Source organism: Sardina pilchardus, chromosome 8 (assembly GCF_963854185.1).
Source record: "Sardina pilchardus chromosome 8, fSarPil1.1, whole genome shotgun sequence".
Classification (NCBI taxonomy): Eukaryota; Metazoa; Chordata; class Actinopteri; order Clupeiformes; family Clupeidae; genus Sardina; species Sardina pilchardus.
This window is the reverse complement of record NC_085001.1, coordinates 6,812,116-6,839,671: the sequence shown is the minus strand read 5'-3', so window position 1 is coordinate 6,839,671 and position 27,556 is coordinate 6,812,116. Positions and strand designations below refer to the sequence as shown.

General features: G+C 41.9%; 3 protein-coding genes across 3 annotated transcripts; 2 read left to right on the top strand and 1 right to left on the bottom strand.

The window, feature by feature from the left end:
- Positions 1 to 7,181: 7,181 nt before the first annotated feature.
- Positions 7,182 to 9,618, bottom strand: LOC134088528 (myosin regulatory light chain 2, atrial isoform-like). The gene is made up of 7 exons (XM_062542518.1): positions 9,525 to 9,618; positions 8,667 to 8,768; positions 8,335 to 8,410; positions 8,096 to 8,200; positions 7,831 to 7,909; positions 7,605 to 7,653; positions 7,182 to 7,494 (listed from the first exon to the last, which is right to left on the bottom strand). The coding sequence occupies exons 1-7, from the start codon at positions 9,525 to 9,527 to the stop codon at positions 7,390 to 7,392; spliced, it is 519 nt and encodes a 172-aa protein (XP_062398502.1). The 5' UTR covers positions 9,528 to 9,618; the 3' UTR covers positions 7,182 to 7,389.
- Positions 9,619 to 16,110: 6,492 nt separating this feature from the next.
- Positions 16,111 to 22,475, top strand: LOC134088529 (hexokinase-4-like). Its single transcript, XM_062542519.1, has 10 exons — positions 16,111 to 16,227; positions 16,787 to 16,949; positions 17,284 to 17,438; positions 17,860 to 17,979; positions 18,204 to 18,299; positions 18,436 to 18,535; positions 18,768 to 18,951; positions 20,721 to 20,876; positions 21,192 to 21,425; positions 21,548 to 22,475. The coding sequence occupies exons 1-10, from the start codon at positions 16,147 to 16,149 to the stop codon at positions 21,693 to 21,695; spliced, it is 1,437 nt and encodes a 478-aa protein (XP_062398503.1). The 5' UTR covers positions 16,111 to 16,146; the 3' UTR covers positions 21,696 to 22,475.
- A 132-nt stretch (positions 22,476 to 22,607) lies between these two features.
- On the top strand, positions 22,608 to 26,932 carry LOC134088527 (synaptobrevin homolog YKT6-like). The gene is made up of 8 exons (XM_062542517.1): positions 22,608 to 22,687; positions 22,989 to 23,111; positions 23,241 to 23,323; positions 23,419 to 23,519; positions 23,946 to 24,050; positions 24,256 to 24,321; positions 24,472 to 24,573; positions 25,222 to 26,932. The coding sequence occupies exons 2-8, from the start codon at positions 23,008 to 23,010 to the stop codon at positions 25,255 to 25,257; spliced, it is 597 nt and encodes a 198-aa protein (XP_062398501.1). The 5' UTR covers positions 22,608 to 22,687; positions 22,989 to 23,007; the 3' UTR covers positions 25,258 to 26,932.
- The last annotated feature ends 624 nt before the right edge of the window (positions 26,933 to 27,556 follow it).

Sequence of the window (27,556 nt, the reverse complement as noted above, 5' to 3'; positions counted from 1 at the left end):
TTGCAAATCTGCCAGGTGTGAAAGGAACATATGCACAAGCAGTGCGCGCTCTAGATACCTACTTCACCCCTCGGAGGAATGTAGTTTTGGAAAGGCATAAATTCAGACAAAGAACACAAAGTCAGGAAGAGACCATTGATGCGTATGTGAATGCATTGAGAGAACTGGCTAGATCGTGTGACTTCGCGGCACTTGAGCCTGATATGATACGTGACCAAATCGTTGAGAAATGTGTCAATAAAAGACTGCGTGATAAATTGCTACAGGAAGAAGGGCTCACTTTGGATAGAACGCTAACGGTAGCGAGAGTTTTTGAAGCTGCACAGGCCGAAGCTAAGGCACTGTCCAGTCTGTCCGAAAGCAAACAGAGTGATAGTCACGTGAACTTCAATAGGAGCAGCCGCGCACCGCGCTATGCCTACGAAAAGAAGGGGAGAGGACGTGGAACAGACGCAGATAATGATGAAAGCGGTCCTACATGTCATAGATGCGGACTGTCTTCCCATAAAGCAGATGAATGTGGAGCTAGAACAGCTAAATGCCTGTACTGCAAGAAGATTGGTCATTATGCCAGAGTTTGTAGAAAGAAGAACAGCTCAACAGGAGAAAAAGAAAGCAGTAAAAGCAAAACTGACACACAGCAAGGGAAATCAGAAAAACCTGTTAGAGTAGTGAATGAGCAGACATCAGATGACTCAGATGAATTTGTTTATTCAATAAATCCTGAAGGCAAAGAGACAATCCAGATAAATGATCAAAAAGTGAAAATGATAATTGACACAGGAAGTAGCAGAAACTTCATAGGAGATGGTCTTTACAATAGACTGTTCAAAAGAAACACAAAGCTGAAACCAACAACGAAGAAGTTTTATGCATATGGACAGAAAACACCTTTACCATGCATTGGTTTCTTTGAAGCAGGTCTTCGCTGGAAGGACAGTAAAATAAAAGATGAAGTCTATGTGATCAGAGGCAATGTAGAAGCATTGTTAGGAAGGATGTCTAGCTTCTCACTGAAAATATTGAACAGGAAAGAAACAGTCAAAGCAATAGAACATTCAGCAGAGAGATTTCAGAATCTGCTCAAAGAATATGAAGGACTTTTTAAAGGACTAGGAAAAGTGAATGGCTACACACACAAAGTAACTGTGGATACATCAGTACCACCCGTAGCACAGAAACTGAGACAAATTCCATATCACATGAAAGAAGCTGTGAATCAGGAATTAGACAAAATGCTTGAGCAGGATATCATAGAAGAAGTTAATGAAGGATCTGAATGGGTGTCAAATTTACTGCTCACACCAAAGAAAGACACAGCAGAGATGAGGCTATGCGTAGACCTCAGAGAGGCAAACAAGGCTGTCATTCGAGAAAGGCATCCCGTACCAACTGTTGACAGTATTTTGCAAGCAGTTCAAGGATCTAAAGTATACGCAAAACTTGATGCTAGGAAAGGTTTTTGGCAAATTGAGTTAGACCCAGAATCAAGAAAGCTGACAACGTTCATTACACACAGAGGCTGTTACAGATACAAAAAGGTACCATTCGGATTGTCATCAGCACCTGAAGCCTATCAGAAGGCTATGGACTCTTTGATAAGTGGAATGCCTGGAATTGTATGCTACATGGATGATATGGTTCTGTATGCAGATGATGAAAATCAGCTGGAAGAGAGACTGAGAAAAGTATTTCAAAGATTCCAAGAGAGAGGATTGACGCTTAACAAGGACAAATGTGTGCTGGGATTGAAACAGATTGAAATACTAGGACATGTCATTTCAGGAGAAGGAATAAAACCGGATCCAAAGAAAGTAGAGGCCATAAGCAAAGCACCCAGACCTGAGAATGTTGCACAACTCCGTTCATTCTTAGGCACATGTGGATTTTTGATGAAGTTCATTCCAAACTATGCCAACCTATCAGAGCCACTTAGGAGACTGACAAGAAAAGGTCAAGAATGGCAATGGACAAAAGAGACTGAAAAGTCATTTTCTGACATGAAAAGGGCAATGGTAAGGCAACCATGCTTAGCCTACTTCAAGCTAGATGCACCAACTACTGTGATCTCTGATGCTAGTCCAATAGGATTAGGAGCTGTACTGCTTCAGAAACAGTCAAATGGTCAGAACAAACCGGTTGCTTATGCTAGCCGCTCACTGACCGCCACAGAGAGACGCTATTCGCAAATAGAACGGGAGGCTCTAGGATGCGTCTGGGCTGTAGAACACTTTCGAACATACTTATGGGGAAGCAAGTTTACTTTACAGACAGATCACAAACCTTTGATTTATATGTTTAATCCAGAAAAAGCAACAATGTTACCACCACGAATTCAGAGACTTGGGATGAGACTGCACCCTTTTGAATACACAATTGAACATATAGCAGGAAAGTGTAATGTGGCGGATTCTCTCTCAAGACTGCCTTTGTCTGTAACAGAAGACAATGAATATGTTGACACATATATGGACAGAGTACTTTCCGTCATCACAAGTGAAGTACCAGCCATGACACTCGATGACATCAGAAAAGACACACAAGAGGATGACCTACTACAACGACTCATTTCAATCATAGAAACGGGACAGTGGCCAACACAGGTGACTGAGGAAATGCAACCTTATAGAAGATGCTCAGACGAGTTATCAACACACAACGGATTGATCCTGAGAGCGCACAGGATTGTGCTGCCGAAAGGTAAAACAAAACATGCAATGAACATAGCACATGAAACACATCAAGGTGTAGTGAGAACAAAACAATTTTTGAGACACAAATTCTATTGGCCACATATGGACATTGATATAGAGAGGATGATCAGGAATTGCAATGCTTGCGTTCTGAATCAACCACTACATGAAGATCAGCCACTCCAACCGCTTGAGTTACCTCCAAAGCCTTGGACAAAGTTAGGTATAGATCTCGTTGGTCCGATAGGCACCCAGTACATACTGACTGTCATTGATTACTATACGTCTTATCCTGAAGCGGTAGTTTTGTCAGACATATCATCACAAACTGTCATCGGTGAACTGATGAAAATCTTTGCACGCTTTGGATACCCTTTAGAGGTCGTGACTGATAATGGCAGACAATTTGTGGCAAATCTTTTTGAAGTTTTTCTTAAAGCTTGTGGAATCAAACACATCAAGGCGTCTCCCTACTACCCTAAGAGTAATGGCAAAATAGAACGTTTCCATCGATACCTGAAAAAGGCCTTCAGGGCAGCCAAATGTGAGGGAAAGAACTGGAAAGAGGAACTGCCAAAGATTCTCATGGCTTATCGCGCAACTACCCACAGAGCATCAGGTGAAACTCCAGCCTACCTTATCTTTGGAAGGGATATGCGCACAAAACTACCAACCTTGGAGAAGGAAGAAAATGAGGAATGCGTTATCAGAAAGCATCATGATGAATACAAAAGCAAAATGAAAGAATATGCAGATAAGAAACATGGAGCAAAAGAACATAATTTCAAAATAGGAGACATTGTACACATTGCAAGCTTGGAGAACAGCAAACTAGATGCAAAATACAAAGATGCTCGCTATGTCATACTAAGAAATACTTCTGACACTTCTTTTGAACTGGTCAATACTGAAAATGGAACTCTCGTGATAAGGAATGTCAAGCACCTCCGACATGCACCCTTGCCACTGGAGTATAACATCCCTGAACCAGTGATACCAAACCTGGGCATGAGAGAGCCTGAGGATACATCACAAACACAGCACCTGCCTGCGGTAGAGATTCCTGAAGACACTGTGATTGTACCACCAGAACCTCAACCACCAGATCAACCAACCACCAGATCAGGAAGGGTTGTCAAGAAACCAGCCCGCTTCAGAATGTGAAAATTGTCTTTGATAATACAGAAGAGATGTATTTCTGTTTATGTTTATGATATAGAATACTTATGTTAAAGTAAAAGAAATGGAAGATTTGATTTGAAACATTAAGAATGTGAGATTTTACTTTAAGACAACAGGTTAAAAGGTTGATACTACAATGTTAGAGTTACATGTATTTTGTAGTGTTAGAAAAAAAAAAAACTACAAAGGGAGGAAAATGTAGTATAGTTAAGGACACGCCTACTACGGAAGCAGGAGAGTAGAGATGTGATAGAACATGAGTATAACACGTGTGACAATACAGTTGACAATAAACAAAATAAAAGAAGACATCAGTTTCTTTATTGGACAACACAACAGCGTGTACTATAATTTTTTCCACGCTGGAAAACGATAAAAGATAAGCTTCATGTTACTCTATTGAATTTAATAACACAGTAGGTAAACGGCATTTCGAAAACTGCACTTCGTTGTTCCCGCACGTCAGTAAAACAGCTTAAGTTTTGGGCCACCGATTCCCAAAATGCGTTGCGTTTTACGTCACGTTCTCAATCTCTGCAATTTGCCTTGATTATTACGCCAGATGAGATTGTAGTTCCGTGTCAAATCAGCCTAGAAAAACGGCAGGTTTCATTTTCAGTTGGTCTTATTGCACTTTCTAACTTGAGAAGAGACACGTTTTAAATGGGAAAATTACCAGAAATCTTAGTCACTTGTAACTATGGTGCTAGCAGGCGAGAAGCTAACGGTCTAATCTGATTCAATGATCTATGCTAGGCTGAAGCTAGAAGTTGTATCGTCAGACTCACAGAATGGCTGGATGAACAGGAAAAAGGTAAATATCGATTGTTTTGCTCGAGAGGAGGTGGGAAATGAGCTTATTTCCAAAAATGGCGGAATATCCCTTTAACTGGTCTGGTTTGGGAACCAACAATTTTACACAATCATAAAGTTGCGACCAATATATTAGCGTTCAAGCCAACAAATATGGTGAACTAGCCGACATTGTAAGACACGCAAAATGCCTAGCCAACTTGTTTGGAAAATGCAGATGTTTGCCATTACATTAGTGAAGTCTTCAACTGTTGATGTTACCTTTCAAGTACTTGACAGGTTGTCTTCGGCAGGGGTGCCTTGTTTCCATGAGGCATTTTAGTTTGGATGGTGTTATGTTCTCATGTGCACCCCACACACTAGGGCTTCTGTCTTATTTTGTCCTCAATTTAAGTTAATCCATATTCTATCTTACTTCAAATATTCAGGGTTGCAGCCAACTGGTCGATTTAAAGGGTCACTGCACCCTAAAATAGTTTTTTTGAGCTGTTGATTGATTGAAAATACTCATAAGTGGTGAACTGTACTATTACCAGGGTTAATATTGACAAAAATCGTGTTTCTCGACAAAAGTAACATTTCGTCTTATTTTGTATTGGAGATATTGCTCTCTCGCGCATACTACCGTTTGAAAACATGCCATGGCATGTTGGTCCAAAATACTATTGGAATGCTGACGTTGTCCTGCACTTCTAGTCCGACACTACGTCACCGGGTCGTTACAAATTAGGACTGAAACGCCCCAACACCTGCTGTCCTGATTAGCCTACCTGTGATAAGCCATGTCTGCAGCACTCATTCCCAGATTGACACGAAATCACCATGGTTGATTGGTTGCAACAGTGCTGCACTCTCTCTCCAAATTTCAGAACGTCTCGCCCATTTTGAAAGCCGTTTTCAGAAATGTGAAGTGGGTGGAGTTATGGGGTGAAGTGACTCTTTAATCTCAAGGGTGGCCTGTGCCACCTGGAGCCACCCCTCTGGCTACGCCCCTGTCCCAGACAGAAGACACAGTGACTCTACAGGTAGGTTGAGGATTTCTGGTAGAAGCTAATGAGCTTTATTTTTAACTTTATTTTCAAGGGCCATTAACCCACTGTCTAAAGAACAAAGGGCAGCCGAGGTGTACTGGTTAGGGCTTCGGGCTTGTAACCGGAGGGTTGCCGGTTCGATCCCCGACCAGTCCACCACGGCTGAAGTGCCCTTGAGCAAGGCACCTAACCCCTCACTGCTCCCCGAGCGCCTCTGGTTGGGCAGGCAGCTCACTGCTCTGGGTTAGTGTGTGATTCACCTCACTGTGTGTGTGCTGTGTGTGTTCACTAATTCGGTTAAATTGGGTTAAATGCAGAGAAACAAATTTCCCTCACAGGATCAAAAAAGTATATATCTATTCTATTCTATTCTATTCAAAGAGGGAGTGAATAAAATTAGTGAATGTTTGCAAACAATCAAACAGTGTGCGGATGTACTGTAGTTCTCTGCAAACATACAGTGGAGCTGGACGTGAGTTTGACAGAAGGTAACAATGCAATTACCGTTACAATGGAATGTTTACACCCGTAAATGATCTTCTTAAACGTTTGCAAATGTTTGCTGAGTTTGAACGCACCTCAGGTTCCCCATTATCACAGAACAACACATTTCCTCGTTCTGAAAGAAAACAGAACATTTCAAACAATCTGTAACACTAATATCTCAGTGATATGAAGAGTCTAAACAAGACTGATTTTAACATTTGTATTTTGCATCACAGCATGTAAGTACTGTATAGGTATATACTTTTTTGATCCCGTGAGGGAATTCAGTCTCTGCATTTAACCCAATTTAACCAAATTAGTGAACACACACAGTGAGTTGAAACAAACACTAACCCAGAGCAGTGAGCTGCCTGCCCAACCAGCAGCACTCGGGGAGCAGTGAGGGGTTAGGTGCCTTGCTCAAAGGCACTTCAGCCGTGGTCTAGTCGGGAACAAATCGGCAACCCTCCGGTTATAAGCTCGACGCCCTAACCAGTAGGCCATGGCTGCCCCAAAATATAGAGAATGTAAGAGTTCAAGAGAAGGAAATAAACATGTGGAATAGACCAAATCAAGGTCATAATCACAGGGTAACAATAAACAACTAGAAAAGCACTCCGAAAGTGCAGACCTCCGCCTGTATTGTACTATGGCCATCGATCATGCCTCTTATGCGGTAGAAATACAGCTCAGACTCCCCAGACTAATGTTCAATCGTAAAATATTGAGCTTAGTCTGGTAATAGCCAGGCTAGCCCTATTTGTATAGGACCGTGGAGAGAGACAGGAAACAATTGGGAGAGAGAGATGGGGTGGGATTGGGAAATGACCGCAGGTCGGACGTGAAGCTGGGTCCCCATGGGCACTCGGGCCCGTACATGGCACGAGCGCTGTAGCCTGTTGCGCCACAGCGCCCCCAGCCCCACTGTATTTGAGTATGTAATTAGAAAGAATAGAGAAGAGAAAACACATCAGACTTTAGTAATATTGCAAATGCTTTGGATGTATTCAATGAATGGGATGTAACATGTATCTCAGAAATATATATCGAAACATTTTCACCATAAAATCAGACAGACATTGGACACTAAGCCTCAAAACATGTCTTACAGTACACCTACAAAGTTGTGGAACAGGGGACCCTTGAGGTTTTCACACAGATTAATCTGAAGACTGACAGACTTATTACGACTCCTCCTTCTCGTCACCATGCGTGATGATGTAACAAAGGGACTTGTAGTCAATGTTGCCGCTCACATCAATTGGTGCCACAGAGAAAGCTTGTTCCACCTAGAGGAGAGTTTTAAAAACCGTTAAGGAGTTCCAAATGATATTGTATGCTGTAAAGCTATGAAGTGCTCCGAATGTAATTATTTCATATAGGATTTATTTAGACTTACTTCCTCTGTGTTGAATTTGTCTGCTTGATTCATAAGAAGCCTTTTGAACCTGCACACACAAACAAATGTGTGTTCTGTAAATATGCCTCTTTTGCTGACTTACAGTATTATATATAGATTTATTATGAATACCCCCCCCCCTTTCCAACAAACTCACAGTCACTCTCACTCTCTCTCTCTCTCTCTCTCTCTCTCCCCACCTCCTATTGTAATCGCGGTAACTTACTCTTCCTTGTTGACAAATCCTGTCCCATTGGGGTCAAACAGTTTGAAGGCATTGAGAATGGTCTCCTCTGGGTCCGTTCCTGATTTGAAGAGAATTAGTTATCAAGAAACAGAGAATATATTATATTTGAAAAGAATATGTTACATGTTGTAAAGCTTTAGCCCTATCTTTTCTTCAACATGCACAGTAGAATAAATTCCTTATTACAGCAACACAGTTGTTGATTTTTTCAGTCAAATTTAGTATGTGTTGATAAAGTTCTTACCATTAAGTTTCTCTCCAAAGAGAGTGAGGAACACGGTGAAGTTGATAGGGCCTTTTCCCTCTGCCAACATGGCCTCCAATTCCTCATCTGGTACATTCAGCTTCCCTGCAGAGAGCAACAGCAGCACTAACCATCAGCACTTATGCAGGCATGCACAAGTGCGCACACACACACACACACACACACACACACACACACACACACACACACACATTGGTATATTGGCCATCAAACATTACCCAGTTGTGAATAGGTTTCCTTCAAGTCCTGTTTTTTAATGACACCATCTCGATCCTGATCAATGCAACCAAAGGCCTTTGGAAATAAAGTTCAAAATAATATGTTCAGTTTCATGGCTTTTTGCCGTTGGATAGTAATGACAAAATCCTTTCCTCTACTTATAAAAATGTACATTGAAATATCATTACAGTAGGTTGACAGAATTTTCTAATTTAATGGATTGCGTGCCAAGTCAGGAGATACCCACAAGGTAGTTTCACTGAGCAGTAGAAAAAAAATCCATCACAGTGCCTGTTCTGAATAAAAGATGTTGGATGTTTTATAACTGTACCTCCTTGAACTCCTGTATCTGGGACTGCTCAAACATGGAGAACACGTTGGAAGAGCCTCTCTGAGCAGTCTTGCCTCTCTTGGCTGCTGCTTTCTTACTGGCCTGGTGGAAGACAAATCAAGATAAAAGTTTTTCTATTTCCGTGGCTGAGCTTCATATGGAGCCAGGTCAGGTGTCATTCAATGGAAACATGAAAACAAGAACTTTCAGTTATTCCCACATCTAGCAAATTATTATTTACATGCATTAAACTGAATTGTTATCGGAATTTTCTGATGTAATATGGTTTCTGTAAAGATATACATATATTTGTTCTTTTACTTCCTTATTTGAATCTTATCTCCTTTCATTTAATTGTTTTCCAGTTGTTTCTAACCAAACTGGTCTCAAATTTGACATGCTAAAACGCGTGTGGTGGTTTGCCATTAATGTACTTCTTTCACATTCATTTCTCCCAATTTAACTCATCAACACATTTGAGTATTTGGCTTTAACTTAGTCCTAGACTGCCATTAGCTATCGTTTACACTACTAACTAACTAACTAACTACTACTGTATACACTAACAAAAAAAGTCAGGGATTTCTGACTTTCGGGTGAAATGTATTGTGTCAGGACAGAAAGTACTAAAATATTGAACTTTTGGACACGCACATTTAAAAGTTTAGAGAAGGTAACATTAAGTTCACCTGTAAAAGTGAGGTTTAGATTAATCCTGAAATTTAACCCGAAAGCCAATATCCCTCACTTTTGTTGAGTAGTGTATACAAATACATGTTTGTGTTTAACCAAATTACACAATTAAACGCAACATAATCTTGAGAAAATAAAATATTCAATATCATTTTCTTTACTCACCATGTTGGTTGCTGTTTGAGTGGCCCCGGTGTCTGTGTGTGGGTGCTGTGAGTGTATCTGTGTGTGCCCAGGACACTAGCCTGGCTGATTAGTGTTATATGTATGGGGCCCCTTATCTCCTACCCTCCCTATAAAAAGATGCTGCTGGCTAGCACAGTCCCTTACATGGCCATCTGAGACCTGTGTGTGCTGGGGGCCCGTGATAAGAACCTAAGTGGTCAGATTCCAATGAGAAGGAAACAGTCGGGGAAGGTGTGGTAGAGTTTTGAGTGTGTGTGTGTGTGTGTGTGTGTGTGTGTGTGTGTGTGTGTGTGTGTGTGTGTGTGTATGAAGTATGAAGACAACCCTAAAAGCTGATAATAGGCTACAAATAGCAGCTTTTGGAATAATGTTGCTACTCGGCAGTTTGCTGTTCCCATTTCAGTTTCCCATTGATATTAGGGAATCCCTGACTTTTGTTATACAGAATTGAAAACACCCACATGCTGGCAACTCGTGCTCATCATCCTATCAGGACATGGTGACCTGGTGCTGTGACTGTTCGAGAACAGTGCTCAGAGAGTGAATGCATCATTATTCATCTCGTGTGCCGAGACAGTAGAGGGGGATATAAGCCAAGAGGACTGGATCTATGGGGGATGAAAAGTTCCATTTTGTGTCTTTCAGGGTTTTCAATCTGTTTTGTAACCAACCAACAACCAGACTAACAAAATTAGCAAATGAATAATTGGCATCAACATTTAATGCATAGCTGAAATTTGAGATATCTTCAGACAGATGAGATTGAAGTTCAACTCAAGCGAGATAATGATTTAATTTAAAATACTCCACTTGGTTCCGGCGGGTAGAGTGAGAGGTTTAATCTGTTTGGTTTGAAATAGTTATGCACCAGTGTTTCACTTTATGTCTCCTATTTTTAATCATCTTCAAAATCATTTTGTTGCCATATGGTCACATGAAGGATGCATAAGTGTACTTGCCATACCCACTAGCTCAGGATACCCTGCTTGGCCATGTCTTCCAGATCAGAAAACTTGCTAAAATGTAAAAAATAAAAGATGGCAATGTCACTTTACAACAGATATCAGATGTAAAATCACTTTACAGCAGATAACTCACTGGTAGATTACACACAAAAAAAACTCATTACAGTTGCATCAACATCACTGCAGAAACAGTGATATTGGTCATCTGATCTATCCATTCCAGTCCTCATTCATTTGGTCTGAGAAATTCCTGAAGGTGCCTTGCATGCTTAGGCCTCTGCTTGTCATCGGGCACTTTTCTGATGCCTATGATTGGTGGAGCTGTGGGCCAATCAAATTTCTTCATGCAAGTGGCATGGCTGTAGGCTACTCATTCAGTGTTTTCTCAAGTAATTTTGCCCCATTTAACAATTTCCCCCTGGCCACTTAACCCACGGCCTGTTAAGTATTTTCCATACCACAGCTGTATTGAGAGATTTCCAGGACAGCGCCTTTGGAGAGCGTTGGCATGGAGACCACTGCGTAGCCCCACACCACCTGTGTGCGGTGAGATTGTGTGGATCTGGCCAGGTGTGTAGCCTATGCTTACATGTGTGTATTTGAGTTACTTCAAACATGGGTGGAAGTGTTTGGTTTCCATAGTTACTGTCAGAGCTGGTGTCTTTATGAAAAGTAAAAGAACCCAAAGAAGAAAAGGAATACCGATCTTGGCAAAAGGAAACATTTGGTGGATGGATTATAGCTGCGGGATTATTTCAGGACACACTGTACAGAAGACTGCTGAGGTTGGCGACGGTGCCACTGTGCAATATGGTGTTTGAGCAGACCCTGAAAAGAACACCTGTTGTTGACGCAAGATGATCTACATGGACCCTGTGGAGATGTACGTTTAAAAACAACTAGACAGAAGAGCCCTCTTCACAGGCCTGTATGATACAGCCTTTTTGGAAGCAAACACTGGTTTATTGGCAAAGGATTGTTTAAAAGGATTGTTCAACATCGCCTGCTAAAGTTGAAAATGAAAGAATTGCAATGATGTTGGCCCCATAAGGTTTTTTGTAAGTGCACTTCTAACCATAAAGTGCTGGGAAAATGACCGGGATGGCTTGCTGTCCATAAAACTAGTCATTTGCTGACTGTAACAAGCATAATAAAAAAAGATGGACAAATAAAGCCATTTGAATATCCAGTTACAAATCACAGAGGAGGAGTGACTTGATTTTCAAATTGAAACAAGAACAAATTGTCTCAAAACATTTGCACTGCTTGTTCATAAAAGGCTACGTCTTCTTCAGTAGTTAGCATACATGACCGGAGAGAGATGTGGGATGGATCCGCACACCAAGGAAAAGGTAACGAAGCAAAATTAGAAGTGATCGCTTTCACACGGCACATGGTGTTTTTTAGCTATGCGTTTGGATTAACATGTGTACAACACATAATATTGTATTGTGTAACATATGGTATCTAGCACTGTAAATGAGATTATAAGGCATTTGTATTTCACAAAAGCATTGTATTTGTGATCAACCTGCATGCTGAGTTAAACGTCTGTCGTTTTTGAATGCATAAAAGAGTAGACATAGCCTCACAAGATAAGGAGCAAGTCCAAAAAAATATTGCATCCAAGGACAGTGTGCAGGACAGAACAGCTGTGATTCTCATCCTTCTTCACTTAATTTCCCTGTCCTTAATACAGATCAATGTTCTTCTGTGAATCTATGCAGCATATTTTGTTTTTGAACACAGCCTCCAAAAAGTATTTATTGACATGAACAAAAAATCTGTCGATTTGGAGTTGCTCCCCTCAACCCCCACCCCCACCCCACCCTCCACCCAAATATTCAGGAAGACATTAATGAATGAATATAACAGAGAATGAGGGAACGATTGCATAATGCTGAGAGGATATGACGTATCTGAACTTTCATACACTGCTTTCAAGTAGGTTTCTAAAACCAGAAAGCTCACCAGTAAATAACCAGGAAGAAAAACAGTAACAGACAATATGTGTTGACTTTGGAGGGTGTTTGGTTAGACGTATGTGCTTCATGATGACAAATAAATATATTCTGTTCTGGATCATTCTGAGGTCCAAGGAAACAAGAAATACTGCACTCTAAAAAGTGATGTGTTGTAAATGACACATCTGCTGAGTGTGCTCAGGGAAAGTACATTTTGCATCAATTTCAACACACAATTGCGTGGCTGGCCTGTTGAAAGACAGATGTTTGTTGCCTGTTTGCTTTTTTTTTTCTTTTTTAAATAGCTGAAATCTGTTTGAAGTTGCTATGTTGAAATGTATTCAAAATGTTGTTGACCCTGAGCTAAGTTGTCCTTTAGTATGTAATTTTAACATATACTTAAAAAAAAAAAAAAAAAAAAAAAGTGGGCTTTTCAGATAAAGGAAAACAAGATTACAGAAAGGTTATTTCATGTGTTTATTTCATGAAACGTGTCTTGTTTCATGTCATGCTGTCTACGTGTGACCTAAGTTATATCATATGATAAGCAATGGCTTATGTATTTGTTGAGTGATGGCAACGCTGGCAACTTTTCAATTTGTGTTAAATGCTAAAACCATAACCATAACCATAAGTTAATAAAAGATAGAAGAACCTTATCTTATCTCGACTTTCCAGTAACTGGCAGAAGCTACTCCTGTACAGTGTTTTAACAGATAAGGAACTCAATCAGGCTGAAATATGATTAGGCACCCTTAGTCATTAATCTCGTAGATAACTGCAATGTAGTGGCGCATGTAAAAGCAATAGTGTTTACTTTTACACAATATTTGTTTTTGTTTGCTTTTTATTTTATTGATGCACCATGATACACATTGGAACAGCACTTAATGTCAGTTAAGCAGAGAGAGAGAGAGAGAGAGAGAGAGAGGTTTTATAGGTGATATGACGGTTTACAAATAGTCCAAGTGCACACTCAGACTCTACTGATGTGTATTGGCTGGCTCTTAACCACAACATAAAATGGAGGCAGCCAACAGAAATACTGTAAGGTTAACCCAAAAGTATTCTATTTAAAGTAATCAAAGATAATAAATATTTGCAATCAAATATCAAGGGGAAAGAAAGATAAATGAAATGTATGCATGTGATGCCTGTGTCAATAAGAAAGAAAGAGGGAGAGAGATAAAAGATATGTGTGACAGAGAATATGCCTCAATGGCAACCAGTGCCCAAAATCAAAGATACTGTAGTGCCCAAAAAGAGTGTGTAGAGCCCCTTAAATACCCATCCACGCCCCTTGACACGTGGGCAATTCTGCCAGGACTACACAGAGCCTGACAGGGGCACAGGATTTTGCAAATTATCTTTCTTTTATATTTCTCTCTCCTCTCTGTCATGCCAAATGTCATCTTCCCAAAACACCCTCTCATTTGAAGTCTGTTTTTTAAAAGAGCTATTGTGAACTAATCGTGGGGAATTAACCATAACATGCAGGAATTCCCCTTTTCATGAATGTTCAATATACTGGGTACGTTGTGCTAAGGGAGTGCCCAATTCATCTACAACTGATTAAACAGGTTGTGCTCCTATACCTGTAGCAGCAATGTTATATGGTGCAAAACCAGGGGTTCCTGGTGCACACTGGCAATGCCAGAGACTCCATTCTCCATATTGCATGTCAATGAAGCATCCAAATGACTTTGCAGCTGTTCTCAGGAAAAAGAACCACATAAGTGTTGCTTTAACACAATTCCCAGTTTCTTTTTTGAAAGGCGCAATTGGACATCCTTATATATTCAATCTACTTTTCTTTCTTTTTTTTTCTCTGGTGAACACATGACTCAGTGTTGCATCATGAGGAGAGTGGCCGCATGGCCTGAGAGAGAGAGGGTCATGTTTAATTATAAACCAGTGTTTGAGCTGATAAGATGCTGTAAACTCAACCTCCACGTTGCTCAGGGCAGAGAGAGGAAGGTTATGGGGTCATTCTGTTGTCCAGCATCTTTCAGTGGCATGAGGGAAACATTTGTTTGTCTATATCATATCTTTTGACTTTCATGACTTTTTGCTCAGTCCATCAACAGCATGCTACAGTATAAGAGAAGGACTGATCCTTTGTGTTTCATCACAGTGACACACATTTTGGGGCAATGTTGAAGGTCTCCAAATGTAAACATTACTGATAAGCAAAGCTCAATTGGGGCACATTTGCCAGGTAAACAAACTATTTTTAGCAGGATGAAGTCTATATTTAGAAGGGTTAGGAACACAAGTCAGTTATTTTTAGATACAGATTTTTTATTACCTACAGTAACTACTCTTTGATTTCAAAGAAGTGCTTCCACCCAACATTTTCATTTAAGGCAAAGCCGAGTTCTAAACCACGGGGATGGGGGAGTGGAATGACATGACTTTTTTGACATTTTGAGACACAAACATTGATAAAAGACCTGACTTGACTTTGACTACACACTCATGACTTTAGACTTGAGTTAGACCTGAGTCAAATGACTGGAAAGGACTTGACTTTCTAAAAGAAATGCCAATATAGCTTTCAGACGTTGAGATTGTGTGCAAACCCGGCCAGTATGCAGTAGAGACACAACCATGCAGTTTAAATGGGATCCTCTCTGTTTACTCTTCTTTGCGTTGTGAATAACAGTGCCTCTTACATTATGTGTTCTAAAATCACTAGAACCTACAACACCTTGGGGTTTATTGTTTAGCAAAGTAGCCCTACTGCATTCAGGTGAAATGAAAAAAAAAAAAAAAAACAGCTTCAGGGTTTACAAACATTGCAAAGCCAAAAATGGTTTGAGTCTGGCCGAGTGTGGACGTTATGTGCATGTAATGTAAAACTCCCGCCAGATGCCGTTGAGAGTTGTGCTAGTGAGAGAGCTATAGCAGGCTGAAGCGTGCCATTCAACACAACACGGGTTACACTTACTTGATTTATATCAGAGACTTGACTTGGCTTGCTCGATTTTCACCACAGTGACGTGGAACGTCAACATACCCAAGACTTGATGGTTTGGACTTGAGACTTGCATGTGATGTGCCAATGTGTGACTTACTCCCACCTCTGCTAAATCAAGTCCCAGATTATCAAAACCAACCACTTTCAAAAGCAACCCCCCCCCCCCACACACACACACACACACATACACAAGCACACCTACACAGTTAAACGTGCACAGGCACACGCACACACACACACACATTACTCAAATCACACTTTGTTGTCCTTGAACTGTGAATATGAGGTGGTATAAAACTGACTACATCACAGCCATTAAGGAGAGTAACCTGAGTAACCTGCTATTATGTTGTGTCCTTGACCGTCAATGGATCCATTATCAGGTGACTCAGTGACGTGTGTGTGTGTGTGTATGTGTGTGTGTGTGTGTGTGTGTTAGAGGGAGAGAGAGAGAGAGAGAGAGAGAGAGATAGTGAGTGTGTGAACGTGTATTTGTGGGCATTAATGTGTTCATGTTGGGAGGGGTCATCTGTGAGTACAGAGTGCAGACCACCTACAGGCCAACCCCCTCATTGAGAGTATATAAACAGCTGGTCTGTCCACACATGAACACACACACATACTCACTCGAGAGCTTTCAGACGGGCACACACACACACACACACACACAGACCTTTAGAAACGTTGCAAAGATGCTCTGTGTCAGAACATATCGAGAGCAGCCACTGGGGATGCCTTGCCAACACAAATCTATTCTGGAGAGAGTTCTTATGGTAAGGAGCAAAGCTACTGTATTTGTTTCATTCGGTTTTTGTACCGAGATTTTCATATTGAAGTCAGAAGACAAGAAAGGGCAACATTTTTATATTTTTATATTCACATTGGACGTGATATTCAAAACTCTGTTAAGCCTTTGTGATGAAGAAAAACAACTTATGGTCAGATGAAAAATTAGTAAATGAAACCATCGAAAGCTGTTTCCTTCAAAAAGACTTTTGGACTCCCGATTGACCATAAATTAAATTTACAAACGCAGGGCATGATGCACCAATACAAGAACTACAATAATATAATATTCAAGAATATAAACATTTCAAGAGTAAGGAAGACAAAATTATGAAAGACAAAAAGCCTATCTTTCCTCTCTTAACCCACTATCTCTCTCTCTCCATTTCCCTCACTCTCTCCCTTTTTCTCCTTTCATATCTCACGTTTCCTCATGCTTTCTATTTCTGTCTCTCTTGCTGTTTCTCTCTCTCCCTTCTCTCTCTCTCTTCCTTCTCTCTCTCTCTCTCTCTCTCTCTCTCTCTTTCTCTCTCTCGTTTTCTCCAGGTGGACCAGATCCTGTCGGAGTTCCAGCTGAAGAAGGAGCAGTTGCGAGAGGTGATGAAGCGGATGCAGCAGGAGATGGAGCGAGGCCTACGTCTGGAGACGCACAACGAGGCCAGCGTCAAAATGCTGCCCACCTACGTCCGCTCCACCCCGGAGGGCTCAGGTACCTATCTTTTATCTTTTTTTTAGATAGGTGAAAAAGTAATCTGAGAAACTGTAATTTGGGTCCCTATATAACTAGAACTGTTAACACACACTTGTACCACTTAAGATAAGCCCATATGTAACATAAATCATAAATGTGTCTCGGTGGGAAGGGTGTGAACAGGCAACCAAAATAGTCTTACATTTGTTTTTGCCTAAATGTGAGCCTTAAGAAGCCTCAGATTGGGGAAAAAAACCCTCCTGGATCAATTTTAAACTTGTATTTTAGCTTAACTCTGACTAGCTATCATGTTGCCATCCTCTAAATGCTATAACTGTAACCTGACCCTCAGAGGTGGGCGACTTCCTGGCTCTGGACCTGGGAGGCACCAACTTCCGTGTGATGCTGGTGAAGGTGGGCGAGGATGAGGAGAAGGGCTGGAAGGTGGAGACCAAGCACCACATGTACTCCATCCCCCAGGACGCCATGACGGGGACCGCTGAGATGGTGAGCGCTGCACCCACCCACCCACAGGAAGCCCTGGCACAGGCTGGCAGGGACGGGCACATCCGGCTTCAAGTGCCCAAATCTCTCTCACCCCCTTGCACTCTCTATACTGTGATCTGTAGTCTGAGCAAAAAGGCATAAAAGGCCAAACAAATATATACTTTACAAAAGAAGTCCTTACAGTGTTGTGCATCTGTTCAAAAACTGCTTGATCCGTACTGAATGGGTCAGTTCTGTTTTAAATACAGCTGACTGCATGGTAGGCCAACCTCTTGATTGATCATTGAAATGTGTAGCAAGAAAAACATTTGCAGATCATCCACCTAAAGTCCCATCGTACATCATCAGCCTATGGCTGACTTGAACAAGAAAACCTCAGGTTCACAGTAACGGTCTAACTTTGGTTCCCCATCTCACACAGCTGTTTGACTACATTGCTGAGTGCATCTCTGACTTTCTGGACAAACACCGAATCAAACATAAGAAGCTTCCTCTTGGATTCACCTTCTCTTTCCCGGTGCGGCATGAGGACCTTGATAAGGTAAAGGCACTCGAACACGATGCCAAATCGTTTAAAAACACCTTTTGTGTTGTCTCTAGACTGTGCTGTGTGCTAGGGAGAGGGAAAAGTTGCAGTTGCAAGATTTCTAAATTTCACTGATTTTTTTTATGCCCAGTTGTTATTGGCTGGTCAATTGATTTACTGATATTTCACACCTTCAAGTGGCACAGAGAACTGACTGTATTTATGTGTGCATATGTTAGGGCATTCTATTGAACTGGACCAAAGGCTTCAAAGCCTCTGGGGCTGAGGGGAACAATGTTGTGGGGTTACTGAGAGACGCCATCAAGAGAAGAGGGGTATGTACACTTCCACACAAAACAGTTACACCAAAAGCAAACCTATAAAATAATGACGTAAAACCATTTTCCTTCTTTTGTTTTCTCAAAGACAGACGTTGAGGTTCTTATCTAAACTGACTCGCTTTCTTCACAGGACTTTGAAATGGACGTGGTTGCCATGGTGAATGACACCGTAGCCACCATGATTTCCTGTTACTATGAAGACCACAGCTGTGAAGTGGGCATGATTGTTGGTAAGTGGATGCACTGGAGTTCATGTTCACAGCACAGATAACAAGGGAATGAAGGGAATGACAGAAACAAGATATAGAAAGCTGACAGATTCATCTTCGGATACTTCTGATCTCTCCCTCTTTTTCTCTCTTCCTTCTTTCCTCCTCTCCAACTCCATTTCCCTTGTTCCATCTTTCTCTTTTTCCTTCTCTCTCTCTCTCTCTCTCTCTCTCTCTCCATGGTAATTCTCAGGCACAGGCTGTAACGCGTGTTACATGGAGGAGATGCGGACGGTGGAGCTGGTGGAGGGGGAGGAGGGCCGCATGTGCGTGAACACGGAGTGGGGTGCGTTCGGGGCCAACGGCGAGCTGGAGGAGTTCCGACTGGAATACGATCGGGTGGTGGACGAAACCTCTCTCAACCCTGGCCAGCAGCTGTAAGTCCTTCTCATTTTAAAGCACTGAACTATGATATTTTTTATGACATTAGATCAGAGTAGATTGATCAGATTAGATCAGATTGGATTAGATTAGACTGAATTTAATCAGTGTTAAGCAGTGCACAGATATAAAGTCAATAAATAAAATTGCCACTTAACCAGAGGTGCAAGAATTGGTATGAATTATAGAAACGTAGGCTACGTAAGCCTATTGATAGTCTTCCCAATCCCCATCCCAATCCACCAAGCAAGATCAAGGTCCATTTGCAACCACTAGCCTACTGTTGATCCATGGTCTTGATATTCTAGATGCTGTTTGTTGTATGCAGCTGACAGTGCAAGCTGCAATGACATTTATGGTGACCCTGACCAGAATCTCTGTAACATTAGGGATGAATATTTTTCACCTAATTGCATCCTTTTAAGTCTACACAGACACAGACTAGGCTATATGTCAAATGCTGTTGACTCGTGTAAACACCCTTGCAAGGAAATTGCTGCGCTATGACGTGCACACGTGCGTGTGTGCACATTAAACGTCAGCTGATTAGTCTGATGGACCTACACACACACGTTTTATGGTCACACTTCTGCTGCTAGAATCAACACGGTAATGATGTACGCAGTAGCTATAGCCTTTTCTCTCCCTCTCTACATCCCCGTTTATCTCTCGGCCACTCCCTCTTTCTCTCTCTCTCGCTCTCCGTTTCTGCGAGGCCTCGTGTCTTCATGAGGTCCTCACCTGATGATAAGCCGAGACTCTTGTGTGGTCTCTAGGCGACCGGCTTGTTTTTCTGTGAGACGGCCGACCGGAGCACGGGGCCACGTCAGCTGCTGGACACAGAGAGGGGAATTAATGGCCTGCTCTCATTAGCTGGGAGCCTCTAATGGCTGTTTACTGTGAGCCAACAAGCTCAGCTCCTCTGGGAAATTCACTTGAATTCTGTCTGTCCTCCTCAACTTCTTTTGTTCTCTTTTCTCTCTCTCTCTCTCTCTCTCTCTCTCTCTCTCTCTCTTTCTCCCACTCACCCATTATCTTCAGCTGTTACAAGCTGCTTGGGGTGTGTGTCGTGCGTCACACTCTTTCCCGATCAATCCAGTCTCCAAATTTCCCTCTCAGATGCGTTGTGGAGATATGGTGTCCCATCACTTAACAGGAGCCTTTTGTCCTCTTCAGCAGTGGCTCAGGAGGTAGAGGAGTCGTCCAGTAACTGGAAGGTTGCTGGTTCGAGCCCAACTCCTCCTGAACCTGTCGAAGTGTCCTTGAGCAAGACACCTAACCCCAGTGCTCCCGATGAGCGGGTTGGCGACTTGCATGGCAGCATCCGCCATCGGTGTGAATGGGTGAATGTGAGGCATGATGTGTAAAGCGCTTTGGGTGCTTGCAGAAGCCAATAAAAGCGCTATATAAATGCAGTCCATTTACCATTTACCATTCATTCATTATAAAATTCCACTCAAAGAAGGGGTAGATTGCGTCTTTCAGAGAGAGTTAGCAAAAAGATGCACCCCACCTCCGATCATCATCCTCCATTCATCAGGACATAAAGGGGTGTGACATGTGTTGCATTTACTTGAATGTCACAACAGAATATGTAGAAAGTACCTATGTTTGTACTGTATGTGATATACATATTTCCTTTGTCCTTTTGGGCAGATATGTATTTTTATGTGGCCGCCTAAATGTCCAAGACATAATCTTGGACATGAATTCCCCTTGGACATTAATTCTCATTCCCCTTTCATTTGTTTTCCCACCTCTCCAGGTATGAGAAGCTGATCAGTGGCAAGTACATGGGTGAGCTGGTGCGCCTGGTGTTGCTGAAGTTGATCAACGAGGACCTGCTGTTTAACGGCGAGGCTTCTGACATCCTCAAGACCAGAGGGAGCTTTGAGACACGATTTGTGTCGCAGATTGAGAGGTGAGTCAGAATCACAGCGTGACGTGCCCCCTGACCTGAGATCACTATGGAGCTGACCATTGATCACAGACCTGATCCATACCATTGTAGTTCTTACAATGTTCAGACGAGATTAAACAGCAATGTGTAATCATGTAACACTTACTATTTATATGACTAACTATTTACTCATTTATTTACCGTAAATATAATGCATTCAACATTTAACCTTTAGATTGCATATTGTTGACATACACTTGGTGTTCATATATCTACTAAATATTTTCAATGAATCATATTATTCACTAATAACTGTGTTTGTATCCCAACTTACAGTGACTCAGGAGACAGGAAACAGATCTTCAATATCCTGAGCACGCTCGGGGTCCTGCCATCTGAGATGGACTGTGACATTGTGCGTCTAGTGTGTGAACGGGTCTCCACGCGGGCTGCCCATATGTGTGCGGCCGGACTGGCTGGTGTCATCAATCGCATGCGGGAGCGCCGCAGCCAGGAGGCGCTCAAGATCACTGTGGGCGTGGACGGGTCCGTCTACAAACTCCACCCTCGGTAAGGAGAAAGGGTTATGCCAGTGTGGCGGATTGTATGGTACTTTGCAATGGCTTGGAAGGGGGGAAAAGGCCCCAACAGGGAGACTAAACATGTTTTTGTTGTTCTTCCCCTCTGCCTAGTTTCCAAGAAAGGTTTCACACGATTGTGCGGGAACTCACGCCAAGCTGTGACATCACTTTCATCCAGTCTGAGGAAGGAAGTGGACGAGGTGCTGCACTGATCTCTGCAGTAGCTTGCAAGATGGCCGCTTGCATGTTGACCCACTAGGGGATGCTGATGGTACCCTCTGGGTGTCAAGTGGAGGAAGAATTCGGACTGCGGGACAGCTGGACTACATTGTTAGCTACAGCTCATGCACGTCTTCTCTTAGATCTCTCTCCAGATGGAAGAATTAGTTGGAAGCGCAAGGCTCTCAGTGTAAACAGTGGACATCATTACCTCTGGGGCAACTCACCATACACAGAGATTGTATAATCATCAAAGTGTAAAACACTGGGTAGCTCTTCCACAGAACTCCCTCATGATTGTCATATCCTGTCACCGAAGCTTTTGATCTCAGTGTCTATGAGCATGTACATAGGCTAGGTTCCTACATCAAATATTTCAAACACCTCATGATTTACAAAGGGTCCTGTTTACATTTTAAACACTTACCACATTTTAAACACTTACATTTATTAACATATTTTATTCAATGATCCATTAACACTGGAATAGGCTACGTTTGGATAGGAAAGTTGTTGGCCTTTTGGAAGCGCTGATAGGTGATGAGACTTGAAGTTCTGAGATGAACAGTTACCATAGATAGAAAGAAGAGGAGGAAGAATAATATACTGTATTATATCAGAGGTGTTATAAAGGTTATTTAAGACTTTGATTATATCCTCAGCTGATCTTTTTGCTGAACTTGTGTAATAATTGATTGACCATTTTATTTATTGACTTGTAAATGAACGTGTAGCCTGATAGCTGTTAAACCCTCTGATATTCAGCACTAGATGAATGAACTGTGCTTTGTACTTGTGAAATTACTACACGAATGTAAATAAAAACGTCATATGGAAAATTGTGTGAGTGAATTTGTTCGTCATCTTATGCCGGAAATATTTATTATTATACACGTTTCTACCCGGGCAACATTTATTGTAGGACTTCATTGCCATGGTGACTAAAGGAAAAAGGAAGTTAGCTAGCAGTGTACGTATGGCACGTATGGCTGTCATTAAGTAGATACATAAGTAGTGAAATAAACGTCAACGGTGAGTAACGTTGCTTACACACTTTCCAGTTTGTAAAGTCATCAGATCATATCTGCTAACGAAATACTTGCATCGGTGAATTCGCTAAACACGCCCTTTTCGCAACTAAACTAGCGCGATAGCTGTTTAGCTTCAACGAGTAGCCTAACCCTGTTCACTTTATTGTACTTTGTCAGTACAAAAATGTTTTACAAAGATGCTTTGAATGTACTTAATTAACCCATTTAGAATATACTATGTGCAGTTTACATAACTTTACACATGCGACGTTTTACAACACATTCTCCCTCTTGACATTCAGTCACGACATCAACAACAACATGAAGCTCTACAGCATTGGGGTGCTCTGTAAAGGAGCAACGAGGACCAACCTCTTAAAAGCTGCATATGATTTGTCATCATTTAGTTTCTTTCAAAGATCAAGGTGAGCCCTCCCCACTACCTGTGCCCTCTTACTTTTGTACTTTTGTGTACTTTTGTAGGCTAATGTTCACTATTTGCGTTTAAATTCCCAAATCATCGTTTAGCCTAACTGTTGTATTGTGTCTTGCAGTGTACAAGAGTTCATGGCCTTCACTTGTTCTTTGATTGTTGAGCGCTCTGCATGTGGCAGTCGGTCTTCAGTCAAAGAAAAAGGTGAGTAGGTTGCGCCTTGTAGAAACTTTAGATCTGGATGCTGTGGTTTACCTGCACTTTCTGATCGCAGTGTTTTCCTGACGTTAAATCCTCAGAGTACATGTGTCATGCCTGTGTGCGGGATGATGGTCTCAGCGCTGTGGTGGTCGCTGACAGCGAGTATCCACAGCGGGTTGCCTTCTCACTTATAGACAAGGTGTGTATAAGAGACTTTTGGGTTTTTTAAAGTATATGTTTGGGCTTTTATGCCTTTAATCAGATAGGACAGTATAGTAGAGAGTGACAGGAAGTGAGTGGGAGAGAGAGTTGGGGTGGGATCCGGAGAGGACCACGGGGCAGGAATCGAACCCGGGTCGCAGGTGTACAGTGCAGGTGCCCCAGCCAGTTGCGCCATGGCTGGGGCCAGTATAGGAGACTTTTTGAGACCATCTACTGTTACTCTGAGTCTGGAGGAATCTGGAATCAGGGATCAAAATTGCATATGAAAATACCTCAGATAATTTGAGGTGGTAAATTGGTGTGTTATTTGAAAACCTGTATCTATTTCATATTGATATTGATATTGATATTCATAAAGTCATGCAATTAAATCATTCAAGTCAATATGTGTTGCTGTTCCTAGGTGCTGGAGGAGTTCTCTAGACAAGTAGACTCCACAGAGTGGACCACAGGTTCTCCTGATACAATCCGTTATGCTGCACTGGATTCTTACCTTGCTAAGTACCAGGTACAGATGCACACACAATGCATGTTCACAATGTGCATGTCAAATGGCCTTCTGCCAGGATAACAGGTTGTGATAGATACTTTGAATAATTTGATTCAGACCTTGTGGAAGATTGCTTTCTTGATCCCATAAAGATGTTTTGGAGGTGTATGCTGTATAAATAGCAAGTAGTTAGTAATTATTTTGTGTGTTTCCCCCTTCTTAGAATCCAAAAGAAGCTGATGCCCTTACAAGAGCACAGGCTGAAGTTGAAGAGACCAAAGTCATTTTGGTGAGTCAAGAAGCCCCAACCACACACACACACACACACACACACACACACACACACACACACACACACACACACACACACACACACACACACACACACACTTAAACACATGCAGAATTTGGAGCTGACATGCTGCGCTTCCTCTTCCAGCACAACACTATGGAGTCTCTGCTGCAGAGGGGAGAGAAGCTGGATGACCTGGTGCAGAGGTCGGAGCACCTGGGAGACACTTCCAAAGCCTTCTACAAGACCGTGAGTACACAGGCCTCTGGCTTGCTCCTCACTTCTGGATTGCTCAGCACATTCATACGTAGGTGAACTGTCTTCTGTAGCACGCATCAGATGCATGTTCACCTCACGTCATTAGTGTAATCTAATATAAGGGAGACGGTATACTATGCTACTGTGATGGTTGTGCGTGATCACAGAGCAGCTAGAGCACCACGACCTTGGACTGAATTGTCACCTCTGTAAAACGGTTTATATGGGTTTATTGTTATACGGTTTACATAATTGTGACCCTTGGCATAGTAGGTGACCGCTATCAGGCTTATCATTGTGTCTTGTCTTTCATATCTCTTTCATATCTCTTTTATGTCAGTTTTATTGCAATTTACCCTGTGATTGTTAATTCTGGAATGCTGTCAAGCAAGAGACTTGGCTGGCAGTGGTCAGATGGTACGTGATGCTAGGTCTTTGGCCCAGGACAGAACCAAATTTGTTACGAAAGGGACTTTCATTATAGCCTGGTTCTACCATGCTCTTGTAAATGAAAATTGAGTGAAAGTACGCAGAAAGGCGGAGCCAGGCTACTTTCAATAGACTGATTATTATACTCGTGGACTGCATTGTGGGCCATTACATACAGTTCTAACCATGTGATGATTCTTTCTCTTTCAGGCACGCAAGCACAATTCCTGCTGCAAAATGATGTGAGCTCAGCTCACTGCCTCCCCAAATCTACCCTCCTACTCCACTTTCCTCTCTACCACCAGCTACCAATGGGGAGGGCTGTCAACTTTGGGCAAGCACAATGTTTTAAGACAAGCTTGTGTGAGGTGACTGACTGTAGGAGAGGTTAAACACTTTTAAGTTATTTATCTAAGGATGTATTGAGTGCTATGATTGGTCTCGTCTTCTGAGTTGGAAGGGGTGAGGGTTGTTGTATACTGCTAATTCGTGGGATTAACTGGAACTTTTCTGTATTGTTTGTTGTATCATTGTGTCAGTTCCTCAGCTGTTTAAAGTGCCCAAATTGAACTCCTGCCTATCATTAAGTGGGTAATATCAATCCTTCCCCCCCTACAAGCTTAAATATGACCTTGATTCCTTCTATGGATGGAGTTTATCAGACCATGGTCTAATAATTGAATGTTGAATGAGGATAGATTAATCTCCTTCAACCCACACACATGCTTATTATGGCTAGGATATACTCGCTGTTAGACCAAGAGTATGTGTATGGGACCTGCTGCGTCCGGTCTACATACTTGATGCAGCACTACGCAGCCAAAGCGCATGATAGCACCCAAGATTACATCTTGCGGACGGGTCACTTTTCCTGGCATCAACATGCACGGCCGAACAAACGCTGACTACGCATGGGGGCCCTGATGCGAACACATGCATGGTTAGCAGCAAGTATAATCAGCCCTAAAATGGTGTCTGCGAAGGTCTTTGACTCTTGTGGTCGTGGTTAGTGTTTACTATCGCCTGTCTTCCGGACGGCTTAAGTGGCTTATTTCAGGTGACTTGCGTTGTGATGGTGTGACGCGTTTGCAATACTAACCCATCTTACCCATCTTTTGGTTTTGTTGTTCTCTTTCATCTCCAATAATGACCTATTTAATTGTCTGCTGTAGATTTTATTGTTCAGGTGTAGTGGATTTTTGTGTGTATGTGTGCGTGCGTGTGTGGGTACCTTATGTTTTCCAGTGTTCTTTGGTCACAATGCTGTTACATAATACAGATGAGATATGTCACGTCGTACTTTGAGGAATGTAGGGTGATGTTGGTTGTGAACTATTTTCCATCAGGCTTGTGTATTGTTTTTGAATATCTAGAATATACTTTCCCAGGATAGACCTGAAACTCACTAATTGAATGTTCATTGCAAAGGTGACGTAATGTACAACCAATCATTAATTTTTTTGCAATCACGGGTCCACAGATCCTGTCCAGCTGTTAGTCTCTTTTGAGTCGTGGTGGTTCTCTGTGGTGACTGGTCAACTGTGCCTTAATGAAATGCAATCCATCAAATGGCCTCAGCCAGAATTGCTGACCTTGCAACACTGAGATGTTGCTATCAGTTGTTATTACGCTACATAAACATTCTGACATGGAATTCTCTCACGCCTCACGCTGGATGCCGTACTCTCTGGAGTAAAGTCATCACTCGTGAGATGGAGCTTTTTTTACTTCACAACAGCAGAATGAACAAACTTCTCTCTTGAGACAAGTAGCAGATTTTAAAAAAATACATTCCAGCAGTTGGTGTAGATTAGCTTTTATAATGGGTGATGATGAAAAATTGTCCTGCTTTTCCTATGGTGACTTTGATGACTGTATTGTGTTATTTTGCCTTCATGCCTTCAATAAATGTGAACAAGTCTTCAAGAACATCTACATGATCGTGTACATCAAGTACATGACTGTGTATGTTCATTTTGTGTGTGTGGCATATATCAGATACACCGATTTGATTGGTTACCCGCAATGCCTGAGGTAAAAGTAACATGCATTGCTCGTTGGCAGAGCATCGGGCAGACACAATTCAAATTGTGCTCTCGCGAGAACTCTGGATTTCCAGGGTAGGAGTGACGTCCTCTTGCCTACTGCAGTCCGAAGGCACAAGTCAGCACCATGGACAGCACTCACCTTCCACTTGGGCCAAACAGCTCTTGGGGCTTTCATAAGCTAGTAGCCTTTTTGCTCTCAGCCCATACAAGAGTAGAAGCACAATAGTCTTGGACCACTATAATGCATTTTCATATTGAATGTTAAAATACATTTCAATGTTTACATTTTGAACACACGGTTCACATGGCTAAGTGACATTTCTCAACAGTTGGCCAGTACTATTGGCCACATTAAGATGTTTTGTTTTCATACATTTTTGTATTACATTTTCATACTATCAATTATCAAGGGCAATGAGTCATACAGTTACAATATAAACCGAATAAAACAAATACTGTAGAAATGGATAAATGCAGCTGAAAGGATTCTTACAACG

What these genes read in the sequence shown, in the direction of transcription:
- LOC134088529 (XM_062542519.1), top strand. Translation starts at nt 16,147, where the DNA reads ATGCTCTGTGTCAGAACATATCGAGAGCAGCCACTGGGGATGCCTTGC. An exon ending in GGCATGAGGACCTTGATAAG is followed by an intron (nt 17,980 to 18,203) that starts GTAAAGGCACTC and finishes TGCATATGTTAG; the next exon opens with GGCATTCTATTGAACTGGAC. An exon ending in GTCTACAAACTCCACCCTCG is followed by an intron (nt 21,426 to 21,547) that starts GTAAGGAGAAAG and finishes CCCTCTGCCTAG; the next exon opens with TTTCCAAGAAAGGTTTCACA.
- LOC134088528 (XM_062542518.1), bottom strand. An exon ending in GGATTTGTCAACAAGGAAGA is followed by an intron (nt 7,654 to 7,830) that starts GTAAGTTACCGC and finishes TTGTGTGTGCAG; the next exon opens with GTTCAAAAGGCTTCTTATGA. An exon ending in ACAAATTCAACACAGAGGAA is followed by an intron (nt 7,495 to 7,604) that starts GTAAGTCTAAAT and finishes ACTCTCCTCTAG; the next exon opens with GTGGAACAAGCTTTCTCTGT.
- LOC134088527 (XM_062542517.1), top strand. Translation starts at nt 23,008, where the DNA reads ATGAAGCTCTACAGCATTGGGGTGCTCTGTAAAGGAGCAACGAGGACC. An exon ending in AAGAGACCAAAGTCATTTTG is followed by an intron (nt 24,322 to 24,471) that starts GTGAGTCAAGAA and finishes TTCCTCTTCCAG; the next exon opens with CACAACACTATGGAGTCTCT. An exon ending in CCAAAGCCTTCTACAAGACC is followed by an intron (nt 24,574 to 25,221) that starts GTGAGTACACAG and finishes TTTCTCTTTCAG; the next exon opens with GCACGCAAGCACAATTCCTG.